Source organism: Cheilinus undulatus, linkage group 3 (genome assembly GCF_018320785.1).
Source record: "Cheilinus undulatus linkage group 3, ASM1832078v1, whole genome shotgun sequence".
Taxonomy (NCBI): domain Eukaryota; kingdom Metazoa; phylum Chordata; class Actinopteri; order Labriformes; family Labridae; genus Cheilinus; species Cheilinus undulatus.
In genome coordinates this window covers 39,394,543-39,407,638 of record NC_054867.1, presented here as the reverse complement: position 1 = coordinate 39,407,638, position 13,096 = coordinate 39,394,543, and the positions used below count along the sequence as shown (strand labels likewise).

The window sequence follows — 13,096 nt, the reverse complement described above, 5'->3', positions numbered from 1 at the left end:
CCCTTGATCATAGATATTTCTCCAGATTCTCTAAATCTTTTGAAACTGCTCCAAAATATTACACAGTTTATTGCAGATTGGTGAACCTCTGCCCATCTTTACTTCTGAGAGATTAACCTAATTAGTTGCAAAATGCTTCTCTGGCTGTTTTTCTATTCGTACTACTTAATTTTCTTGCCTTTTGTTGTCTTGTTCCTTGTCTTCCCTTTTATGAGATGTGTGCCTGCTATTAAATAAAAAAATGAGCTAATATTTTTCATGAAATCAAAAAATGTCTTAGTTTCAACACCTGATATGTTATTTATGTTCTATTATGAATAGAAAATGGGATTATGAGATCCCATTTTTCTATTCATGATTAAGATTCTGTTTTTATTTATATTTTGTACAGAGCCCAAACTTTTTGGGATTTGGGGTTGTACTTACAAAAATCCCTGATTTTTATCTCATGTTTGCATGTCCTAAAATGCTCACTGTGTTAGCATGGAGATTGTGTTTGTGTGGTGAACGTCTCACCTGATCAGTGGGTGTGTAGTCACTCTGCCTGACAACATCAATCCTGTCCAGGAAACTACAAAAAGAACAAATAAAAACAGACAGTTAAAGCTTATTATGATCACATAATAATTACACAATGTAAATATTATTTTTAGAGTCACAGAATTTTACATGACAGTGTAAATTTACAGCAACATCTAAAAATCCCATCATACTATTTAAATTCATATGTGCTATTATAAACAGTACATATGGGGTTAAAAGAGTATGGCATCCTAACCCACACAGACACACCAGGCATCCTGATACATTAATGGTTGCAGAAGAAAGATAGAGGATGCTGCTCTCCTGTCAGCCACCAGGGGGCGTGTGTTTTAATTCACAGAGAGATCAGAGGCAGCCGGTCTGAGTCACCAGCAGCCGTTTGCTCTGTCAGACCGGAGGAGTCTCGTCAATGGAGCTGCTGTAGTAGTACTGTGCACAGGAGGAGCGCTGTGAGAGTGTGAGCGTGCGTGCACATCTGTGCGCGGTGGCAGAGGGTGTGTGCGTGGGTGGGTATGCAGGCCTACAGTGAGTTCAGCTTTGCACGGCGCCGGCCTGAATGCATGTTAATTGTTCCGGAGAAGTGGCCTACATTGTTGCTGCTGCTTTTTTTAAGGTGTGTGAGCCACGCTGATGGTTTCATGATGACTGTTTGAGGGTGACCTGCTGGAGGTGTCTGATGCAACAAGTCAGAGCTCAAGAAAGACCTCTGTCCCATATATACAGGCATCTGTTTACAAACAGAAAAACTACATTCTCTTGTGTTCCTCAAGATGAAAAATTATATGTTTATTAAAGAAAAATCAACCCAAAAATTCCTCCTCTTCTGAACAGAAAACCGGTGCAAAAACTCTGAAAAACAGTGAACGGCTAGATGATGTTACAGGACTTAAAGACAGAAATTTAAACACTCCTCCTGTCCTGACAAGCTCTCCAATGTAAAGACTGTTTTTCTATGTAGGAGAAAAGCAGGAGCTGCCCTGCTCTGACAGTGGAAAGAGGATCGGGTTGAACTAAACGGTCTCAGAGAGGAAAAGCTGATTAAGTGTTCTACTAACCTGCATTGATCAGAAACAACACAGATTTTCCTTCGACAATTCCACCGAACAAGGCAACAAAACATCAGCAGTTAAACTTCTAAGGCCTCTATGAACAGGTTTCATTTGGTTGTTAGTACCACCCCCAGATTTAAGAAAGTAGGCCACACTACCGTAAGATACAACATCATGACACTAACATTAAACATTAGGAGATAAAACTATCTCATCATTCTGTGTAAACTACCTGTCTGGCTGTATTTTGTTTTCTATCAGCGTCAAGAGTTCAATCTGACGTCAGTTTGGTTACAAACAGGAAATTAAACTACAGCAGACAGCAGTGAAATGAAACTGGGAGGTCATGGTGGATTCTTGGAGCTACATTTATTCAATGTTTAACCCACCAAATAATTAATTCACTTTATTATTTAATTGAAAAATTATTTAGTAGAATAAAATAAAGAACAGATTTTTTGACACACCCTTGAAAAAAAAAAAAAAAGAATAGAAACATACGACCAAATTTCACAAAATAAAAACATTTTTGAAGCAGTTTTGTAATCTTCAAATTTACTTAGGGGAGAAAAGAAAAACGTAATCTAATATTTTAACACATTTTTAAATGGTTAAGATAAAAGCAGGAAAAGCTCAAATCCAAATCAGTGACATTATATCTTATTCCTTTTACTGAACCTCGTTTTAGCAAACGTGTATATGTTAGTCATGGCCAATTAACCGAAATTTAATTTGAAGATTTGGTCCACAGATTTTGTTTTGAAGAATTGTTACAATAAAAGGGTTTGATGTTATATTTTGGCCATAGGAGAAAATCCCCACTAACAAAAACACAGTTTATTTTATATATGCATCAAAATTACTTGTATGACCATTTTTATAAATTGATTTCTGACTTATTTATTTACTTATGTCCTTATTTTCCAAGAGTTCAGAATTATAAGAATAAAGAGTGGACAAATTAATGACAAATTAATCCCATTATCAATCACAGTAATCTTGACAATATGTACCAAATAAATGTTTGTGTACTTTTATTTTTATTTTGTTTATAGTGTCTTAGGTCAAGTGCAAATGAATATCATAGGGATGCTCAATTTTTTTTTTTTTTTTTTTTTTTTGCCAATATACATTATGCCTGTATTTCCAAACTCATTCTAGCTGGTAATGACATAAATGCACCTTTATACAGATTAAGTCTGTCCTGTGGTAGAATTGAACTGTCTCTCTTTTTCTGACAGTTTATATTAAAACACATAGGGCTTTCCAGATTCCTGTCATTAAATATGATTAATCAAGGTCCACAATTAGTGCGCTAATTTTTTAAAACCACGATTAACTGCGTGCTTCATTGTCCCTTAAAGCTCACTTGTGTTAAACTACGTCAGCAGCAACAGTGATATAAAATGAGTCCTTACTGTCTCGTTTTACTACTGTTCCATTAATTTCTTTAAAATCCATAACAAGTTCCTTCTTCTGTATTTAAATTCATGTTAAAATATACCTTTAAAAAAGATATGTATTCAAACAGGACATCAATTACCCCTAAGTTTAAAACAGTAGAAAAATAAAAAAAATCCAGAGATTCTGGGATTAATCGCCCTCAAAAAACAAAAAAAAAAGATGGCCCAAAAAAACAATACATACTTTCGTCTAACTACAGACAGTTAACGTACTCTTTTCAAATACAAATACAGTAAGGAAAAACAGAAATTAATATCTCGGAATTACATGTATCATATATGTGAAATATATTTTTTAAAGTATCTAACCAAACTTCATGTCCCTTGCTGGGATCTACAAACAGCCCTGTAATAACCAGCAGACAGAGTAGGCAACACAGAGATTTAAATAAAAATGTGACCCTTTAACTCAGCTTATACTGCAATTATAAATTAATTCTCTGAGGTACACAACAGACTTAAAAGCAGGGTGGTTCCCTGACATAGTGCTTGGCATGATGGAAAAACACATTGTTTACAAGTATGAAATATTTAACTAGCTGAAGTTCAGACCTTAAACTTCAGACTTTGACCACACTTTAAAATTTAGGGAATGAGGATAAAAAATGAAACCAACTTCAACTCAGTTAGGTCTGTTCATTCCAACTAAAACTTTCACCTTTCATTGTGGTACACATTGTACACTGCTGATATGTATGATCTATAAGCTGAATGTATGTTACGTTACATTTTAGGATATTTTCTGCTGATATCAATAATATTGTACATCCCCTGAATATCTTAATACGGTGTACATCTGTGGTATAGAGGTTGATAATAAAAAGGAATCTAGGGTCTGTTTCACAGTTGTCATGTGTGACTGCTGGGATGCACAGACAATTTTAAGTAGAGGGTACCGGTTTCTATACCAAGCCGAAGTACTCGTACTTAGGCCTGCCCGTAAAAATGGCTGGGCAGTTGAAAAGTCAAGTAAAAGGACCCCCACAGGTGTGATTTATGAATATCACCTCTTTTGGAACTGAAAAGTACACTAACAAATCATCACTGGGTTTGACATTGCTTCAGTTTCTTCTTTTGTTTCTGACTTCTTTGCAGACCATGGCTTAGCTATGAAGTCTGACATCACAAGCAAAATGGTTTGGTTTATAAATCCTCTTATATTGTAAACATTTCTAAAATAGAAAGGGAAAAGGCTCATTAAATTCTAAGAAAATGGGTTTTACACCTTACCGTTGCACCAATAAACTAATTGTTTAATTTAGTTGCTTTGATGAGAATGGCTACTACTTAGGTTCAAAATAAAATATGGTTGTCGGAGCTTAATTTTCAACAGGACATGTTTTTGTTAACCTCCATGCCCCCCCCCCCCCGCAGATGGGCCCTTGAAAGCTCTCCCCTTTTTCCCCCCTTATGTGTGGCCTTGCTCGTACTCAGAATCAAAATCAGCTTTATTGGCCAAGACTGCTTACACAACAGGAATTTGACTCTGGTTAGCTTTGCTCTCAGTGTACAGGAATTAAACATTAAATATATAAATGAACAAACCGACACAGGTATAAAAAAGTACAGTATATGTACAAGCTCTGGTAGGTATTATTTTTACCAAACAAAAGTCCCTGAGCATTTAAAGTATGGTTGCAAGATGCAAAGGTGCAAGGATGCTGACTAGATGTACTCATAAAACACTACCAGTGCTGTACTCAGGATCATTTTTAAGCAGGATAATAGCCTCTCATTATGTGAGTATTTAGTCAAAATTGGATCCATGTCAGCATTTTGGTGCTATCTTTACATAAATGAGGATGACAGAAGTAGAGGAGGATTACAACTATGCACTGATAAATTATCAAGTGGAGGGATGAGGAACATCTGATGAAGAAGGCAAATCCACCTGTTAGCAAACGCTTTCTATAAGATGTAAAAAAGTTTCAAAGTTAATAAGTGGGGCACTTCTAGATGTATTCATGTTCTATACAAAAATACCTTTAAATCTCTTGTGTTTACCAAAGACCTACGATTTTTTTAAACCATAGACTTTGATAACAGAATCAGAAAAGCTAAAATGCTTGCTCGTTTCCAGGTCTCATTATTAACTACTCTATATTTCAGTTGTTATTTCATTTTATTGTGTTGATTTTCATTTTGTTCAGATAACTTTGGTGTTTATATTTTTTGCTATTGGGGCTGGGTGATATGGCCTAAATATTAAATCTCAGATTTTCCAAACCAAACCCGATTTACATCTTGAATTGATTTCTTCCCTGCTTAAAGCTAGATGGCAATGTTTGAAAAATAAAATAGCTCCAAATGAATTTATTTCTAATTTCAATGAACAGGTTTCTACTACAGGTTCTTCTTGTGTTTTTCGTTAAAAAATCTAACTTATCCCACAGAGAGAAGATGCTTATAAGATGAGTAAATTAATCCCTTTTAGGGTCGACTGGTGACTTATTTGATCATGTGAATAAAAAGTTTGTCCCCTTTATTTGAAAGGTTACCTGGCTGGTCAGTGGCTTGATTCCTGTAGTGTTATGTTTTTACTGATCATCCACCCTCCACACTTACAAGCAGAAAGAGATTACGCTGGCTGGTTCGGCCTCTCAGGGCAGAGGTATGTAACCCCCTGTGAGATAACCAGGAATGTGGCAGGCAGGGGTGAAATGTGACAGGAGGGCTGCAGGTAACACGCACAGAGAGTGAGGAAGAGGGGGCTGAACAGACAGAAGACGGGGTAGAAAGAGAGGGAAATGGCTCTGAATTAGGGGGGAAAGGCAGTGGGTGTGCGGCAGAAAGAGAACCAGAAGAGGAGAAACATTTTGGGGAACAAAGAGACGCCCACGAGCGTATCTGACACAGATATTCATAGAAAAAAAACACACTGAGGCAATTAAGCAGCGAAAAAGTCCAGCCCTGAATCCACAGCTCCGACTCTGCAATCGTCTTACTCCGCCCCCCCCAAAAACATCCCCACTGATCCCCCAAACTCATAAATAACCTGAAGTGACAGAATCTAAACCCACAGATCTACAGTGACAGAGTTAACATGGCCGACGCCGACATCTGCCGAGGCCAAACTCTTGTTTATCTACAGCGCCGGTCTGAGGCGACGACACGCCCAGGACAAACACACAGGGCTCAATTTTTAGCAGTTCTCCCTATTAATAGGAGAAGTGCCAATAATAACCTCACAGAGTAAGTTGAACTAAATAATAGTGGCTGCCCCGGTAACAGAGAGGGCTGCGGTGTTATGTTTAACCTGTCAGGGTTATTCTGGGGCTGCAGACACGCTGACTTCAACTCTGGAAATACACACATCGCTCTCGTCTGGTGAGTGAAAATAACACAGTATTTATAAGAAAAGATAAAGTGTATTTTTAACTTCTGACTGGATTATTTTAAGTTAGTATGAGCTTTGCAAGTTGGCAAGATGAACAAACGAAAGTCATCATGAATCATCTGAACAACATGGAGTTCCTTTTATTCCCTTCAATGTAATTATCCAATAATTTCTGTGCCACAGAAATGTGACTAAAACATTAGACACTCTCCACATGAGTTTCAAAACAAAGTTATAACTGATTTTAATGCTTCATTTTGAGTTTAAATGGTAAAAAATAGAAGTTTAAACTTGTGATTTAGTCTCATTTTATCTTGTCAAATTTAAAGCATTTTTTATCTAAAAAAAATTCTAGTCAAAGACAGCAACTTTTAAATTAATTAAACAATAAAGATACATTTGTAAAATAGCTTTAGCTTAAAAGCTGGTTTAAAGCCCTTTTCTTATGTGAAAATCCTGAAATTTTTCTGAAAATTTCCTGACTTGCACTGTTACACTTGTTCGTCACAGCAGGATGTTACCTGCAGGTCTCTTGTCAGTCAATGGAGGGGAGGGGGAGGGTCAGGCAGAAGACTTCAGCGCTACATCAGGTTGAAAAAAATCTGTCTGCATTCAAACCTGCAGCTCATCCTAGTAAATTCAGTAAAATGTCAGCAGCTGTGTAAGTAAGAGTAGAGCTTTAGTTAGGAATGCCCAGTGTAGTTTTTTTGCCAATTAGTGGTGCACAGATATATGAAGATGTTTTTTTGTTTGTTTTAGGGATGCAAAGATGCATCAGTAAAAACATCATCATCAAAAATCATTGGCAAATAATGTGTGTATAACTGACGTCAGCAGCAGATGTTTATCTGTTGTGTCAGGTCAATTTAATGCTAACATTTAGCACACCTAATGGCTGATTCAGAGAGGTGATTTCTTATTGGCCAGAAGTTGTGACCTGTTGGACAAACCCTCTGTTGTCATGTTCAAACATTAGGGAAAATGTTAGCACCAAAAGATTTGACACGAGATAGATCCTTATCTGATATATCCATATCCACATTAGCTCTAATTTCTACGATTGGTGTATCGACTCTATCTTCTATTCTCTTCCATTTAAATGAAGGTAAAATAGATAAATAATTAAGAACACAAAGTCCCTCCTGTAGTAAGGATGCACGTTCCTCTTACTTTGAAAGTCTATTAGTTTTTGAAACAGAAAGAAAACAAGACAAACACGCCAGCTTTGGATAGCTTGTGCATTACATATAAATGCATTTTAACAATAAAAAAGATTCATCTGTCTTTTTGAGACCTACAGGCAGCACTATAACAACCTGACAGTGAGATCTGTAGAGCACTAAATAAACATGTGACCCTTTTTATAGAGCTGAACGTTACAACTAAATTACTTCTCTTAATTAAAGAACAGGTTTAACAGCAAGGTGCTTCAGTAAGACGATCCTGACAAGGTGCTTGAAATGACACAAAAACACATTCTGCTCAAGTGTCAAAAATCAAAGTAGCTGTAGTCCAAACCTAAAACTCCAGTCCTTATGGCACACTTTAAGTAATGAGGATGGAAAAAACTGCAACAACTTGAGCTGAGGTTTAGCTGCTAGGTCTGCTAAAAAAAAATCCACAAATACATTCATACATTTATCTGATATGCCCTGCTAATGCATTAGCTGTAAGCATCACCATTACTTTTATATCAGTTGATACTGATCACTACTTCTTTCCTCTTATATCCTAGCATTTCTTCTAACTTCAGAAATTAATCTTAGACGTTCACTTGTACGGACATGAGAGGCGTCAGCACCAACATCTGGTCATACAAATCTACTAACACTCCCATAATGCATTCATCTTGTTAAAGTGGCAGCATTACGGACAAAGGATTACCCAGATTATGAGCTAGTCCTGTACACATCTTCAGCTCTACGTGGGATTAGGTTACTGAGAGCTGCACCAACTCATCTGGGTTGGATTACAGATTATTACAAACTTCATTTACTGAGATTCAAAACACACTTAACTTTATATATGAAATAACATGACTTTGAACAACATAAAATCACTCAATTTGTATTTTCTGGTTTCTATCTTGATACTTAAAATGACTGACCCTGTCTGATCTGTTTTTAATTACTCTATTAAAAAGAAAATTTTAAAAAATGCTGTTAGTTTAGGTTTAAATGTGAAACATGCATACATAACATCTGGGAACCTTTGCCCTGAATCCAACAGAGTCTGCTGACCGCTGCTGTGACACACTCACACAAACACGTTCACGCTGACCAGCAGGATCACCTCCCCAGAAAGTGCCCCTTTCCCTATCGTCCACTCACGTCCCACAGATCTCCAAAAAGCATAACAGGATTTTAAATCATCACTATTCAAGATGATCTCAAAAAAGACTTTAACATTAACAGAAAAGCTAATTTTATCTTTCTGTCAAACTGAGAGATGAGTAAATTTACCTCAATAAAGCTCCGCCTGAAAAGGAGCAGCTGTTCATGTTACATAAATAAAAGCAGGCAACAGGTAGGAGGGTTAAAAAGAGGATCTCCTACATAAATCTGTGATGAGTCACAGCCCAGTTAAAAATAGTTTACTATTGATGTTACTCGTTCTCGTACATTGTTAATATGGAGGTAAGATGTGGGATTACAATGCAATTATTTCAAACAGTGTTCAACCTTGTGGAGGTTATAATCAGGGTTTCTCTAAAGCCAAATTCAAGCACTTTCAAGATGCATTTTCACAACCGTACAGCTGTTAGTCTTTATTTATATGAATGCATGTAAACTTGAAAATATTTCACTTCCCTGTCATCTAAAACAGATATCTGGCTATGAATGAAAAAACTTCGTAGGGTTTTAGTATTCAACAGATGCTATCGATTTCATGACACTTCAATGGCAAACACAGCTGAGAAGATATAAAGCATCTGCCCCCCCCCAAAAAAAACACAATTTTCGAGAAGTTCTTTATGAAAATGTGAATGTCATGACCCATGAAAAATCATGGCTGTTAACTCAAGTTTACTAGGTTACAGTTTCTTAAGTGAAACTGGATTTTTCCCAGAATTATTCTCCTTCTTATTTCATTATTTTTTGTGGAAGACCCTTAGATTTATTTAATTACTCAATATAGCCAGCAAAGAGTTCAGTCAGATGGCTACTTTTATCACAAGAGACAATTTCAAGCACTTTATCCAAAATACAAGCACTTTCCAAACCTTATAAAGGTGAACATAAACAAGCATTTTCAAAGATTTTAAGCACCAGTGCTAAACTTGTGTAATCAGCAAGACAAATAATAAAAAATCTAACAAAATGAGCTAAAATCAGATTATATGTAATCCTTCCCAGAATAAGAATTACATTTATTACCTAGAAGTTATTTTATTTCAAATTCAAGGCATTTAATTTGTGTGTTTTTGGACACAACAGAGAAGAAAAATAAACAAAAAGGACAAATTAGAAATCTTAAAGAAATGTACAATAAAAGATCTGAAATTTGTTTTTGTTTAAGAAATATTAAAAGAGTTGCAAGCGTGATTAAAACAAGAAAAGAATTTTGTGCAAACGTTCCCAACACTTTAGATATGTGCCGTAAAGATTTTCCCTTATCTATAAAGAGTCAAGTTACATAAGGTGGATCTTGTACAACAAGTTCACTATTCAACAGTAAACTGAGTCATTATGAGGACGTTTATTCAGAGGGTACAAGAGCTATGTTGTAAAACAAAATTTAAAGAAATAAAAGAAAACCCAAAAGATAATTCATTTTGTTGTTTGATTTTGTTATTCAGATTCAACATCTGTATGATTGAGAAAACCCTGGGCTACATAAGCCTGCAAAAATTGATCAGCTCAGAAAACAATCTCTGATGCCTCTAAAAGAAGAGAAAGATCGCGAATGGGACGATTGGAGGCGGTTTAACAGCTCCTTTCCACATTTGACTCTGCAGGCCGACTAAACCTGAAGCTTCGGGAGCCGATCCTTAATCAAACATACAGACTCACATCCAATGAGAGAGAGAGAGAGAGGAAGAGAAAGAAAAGAGAGAGAAGGCTGTGTCTGACATTACAGCGCTGCTCCAAAAATAGCTCCCTGGCGCCCTGGCCTCCAGCTTGGTTGTCATGGTGACAGAACCACAGGCGCTATAAATAGACAATCGGCTCCAAATCTTGTGCGACTGGAGAGAGGCCAGAAAGAGGGAGAGACAGACGGGAGAGGGAGGAGAAAAAGAGAGAAAGAGAAAGAAAGAAAGAGGGTGAGGGAAAGGAAGAAACAATGAGCGACAGATAGAAAGAAGAGAAAAAAGAACGAGCGAACAAAGAGATTCAGAGAGAGAGAAATGCAGGGAATGGAGTGGGAAAGAGAGAACAGAGGAAGACGTGCAAGACAGAGAAAGACAGAAATGAATAAAATGAACAAAGAAGTGAAGATGACTAGAAGAGGTGAAAAATAAACAAAATAGAAAACAAGAATAGAAAAACTTTAAAAAGAAAGATTCACAAAGAAAGAAATATTAAAACACAACAAGGAAAAAAGGAAAAAGATTACAAAAATTGACAAAGAACTGGAGAGGACTAGAAGAGGGGGAAAAATAGAAAAAGAGACAAGAGATGAAACTGAGAAATATTTACAAAGAAAGGGAAATATGAAAACAAAAGAAAAGGGAAAATGAAAAAAGAGCAAAATAGAAAGAAAGAAAATGTAATAAAAGAGAAAAACAAAAATAAAGTAAAATAGAAAAAGAAAAACAACAAAATGAAAAAAGAACATGATATGACTAGAAGAGTGGAAAAATAATCAAAGTAGAAAGAACAAAATAGAAAAAGAGCAACAAAGACACGAAATGTAATAAAAAAAGAACAAGAAATAAAAGAAAAAAATATAACGAACAAAAAACTGTAGAGGACTAGAATAATGGAGATATAAACAAAATAGAAAACAAAAACAGAAAAAAATAAGAGCAACAAAGAAATAAAGACTCAATAAATCAAAAAACAAAAGACAGATTGACTGAAATGTACTGTTATCATCTTAAAATGATTGATGAATGAAATGTGTAAAGAAAAAAAAAATATGATAAGTTTCATAAAGCAAAAAAATAAATAAATAAACATAGAGAGCAGTTTTTTATGATTTTAATTAATATTGGATTAAATGCAGAAAAAAGTCGGGAAAAGCAATAAAAGACAAAAATTAGGGGAATAACAATATCAGAGTAAAGAAAAGGGGCAAAAAAATATATAAATAAAAAATACACCTGGACAAAAGTCTGAAAATGGATAAACTTATAAAAGACTGAAACAAAGCATAAAGGAATAATAAGAAAAAAACAGAGATAATGAACATACATACTTTAAATAAAATACACAGGCAAAGGTTATAATTGCACAAATCCAGGAAATAATGAAATACCATTTTACGAAGAGTAAAAAGACCAAAAGAGACAGTATTGAAAAGCAGATGTGGAGAGAAAGGAGTCGTCTTCATAATAGGAACTCTGGCCTGTTAAACAGCATCTGAATGTCGGGATCAGACGCACAAACGTGGAATACACGACGCTTTCACAAAATCACATCACGATCAGATTACAGCAGCTCCCAACTTTAAAACAGACCTGAGTCATGATGCACATCAAGAGCACGTTCAACATGTAAACACATCCAGACTCACATTAGACCAAGTATTAACACTACAACACCCCCACCCACCCAAAAAATAACCAGTTTGTCTTCTATCCTCATCCCCTCTTCACTCCCTCTCTTTGCGATGAGTCAGAGACTCAATCTGAGCCATTTTCTGTCTGCAGACACAGCGCCACAAATCAGAGGGAGAGAGGGGGAGAAGGGGGGGTGAGAAAGAGAGAGAGTGGAGGAGAAGGAGAAAGAGAGAGAAGAGGAGGAGGAGGAGGAAGAGGGGAGAGAGGAAAAAGAGGCTTAGGGGAGGATGCTGGAGAAGTAAATGAGGGCTACTCGGACGCAAACTATCCCTGGGATGAAACTTAAATAATCAGTGGATTACAACTACAGTGTTCATCACTGAAACAGAAAAAAACTGAAAATCTGCACTTTTCCTTATGTGAAAAAACCCAGACATTTACATCATTTTGGTGGGTTTGTGTTTACTTTGGTATGTGTTTCAGGCATGGTTTGATTTTAAATATTTAAATGTTTCTACCGTCTTACTGTGTCCGCCATAGATGCCAATCTTAAGCTTCTAACACATGTTGGCGCCATTTTGAGCTCAAAATAAATGCAAGTCAATGACAGAGGGAGGTCTGTCCACCATAAAATATATATAACTCACTTAAGTGAGTTAAGTTATCGAGAATGAAGCTCAGAGTTACAAGAAGGCCTTAAGGAAAAAATCTAAAACGCTACAATTCTCTGAAGCAATAGCTGTTGGAGGTGAACTTCTACAGCTTTAATGTAATATAAACTTTTCCAGTGTTTAAGTAGAGTTTCGTTTTTGAACGTACAGGAGCTTTTGGTCAGAAATATGAAGATCTGTGGGTTTTTCTCTTCCCTTATTCCATTATTACTATTATTAATTAAGGAAAATATACAAAACAGTTAGTATTGTATTTTTTCAAGTGAGTACAATAAGCTTTCAAACCTTCAAATAGCCTTTGAAATATGTTGTTACAGTCATGTGATCACGATGACATGAAAGCCAGATGGGGGGGCAGGAAGTAAAAA

General features: G+C 36.0%; 1 protein-coding gene across 1 annotated transcript in view; it reads right to left on the bottom strand.

Annotated features, from left to right (window-relative positions):
* gnas (GNAS complex locus) overlaps positions 1-13,096 on the bottom strand; it is a 55,250-nt gene that overhangs the window by 9,076 nt on the left and 33,078 nt on the right. The window contains exon 6 of the mRNA XM_041782829.1: positions 517-571. Within this exon, the coding sequence (XP_041638763.1) occupies positions 517-571 (55 nt within the window). The remainder of the gene's footprint in view (positions 1-516; positions 572-13,096) is intronic.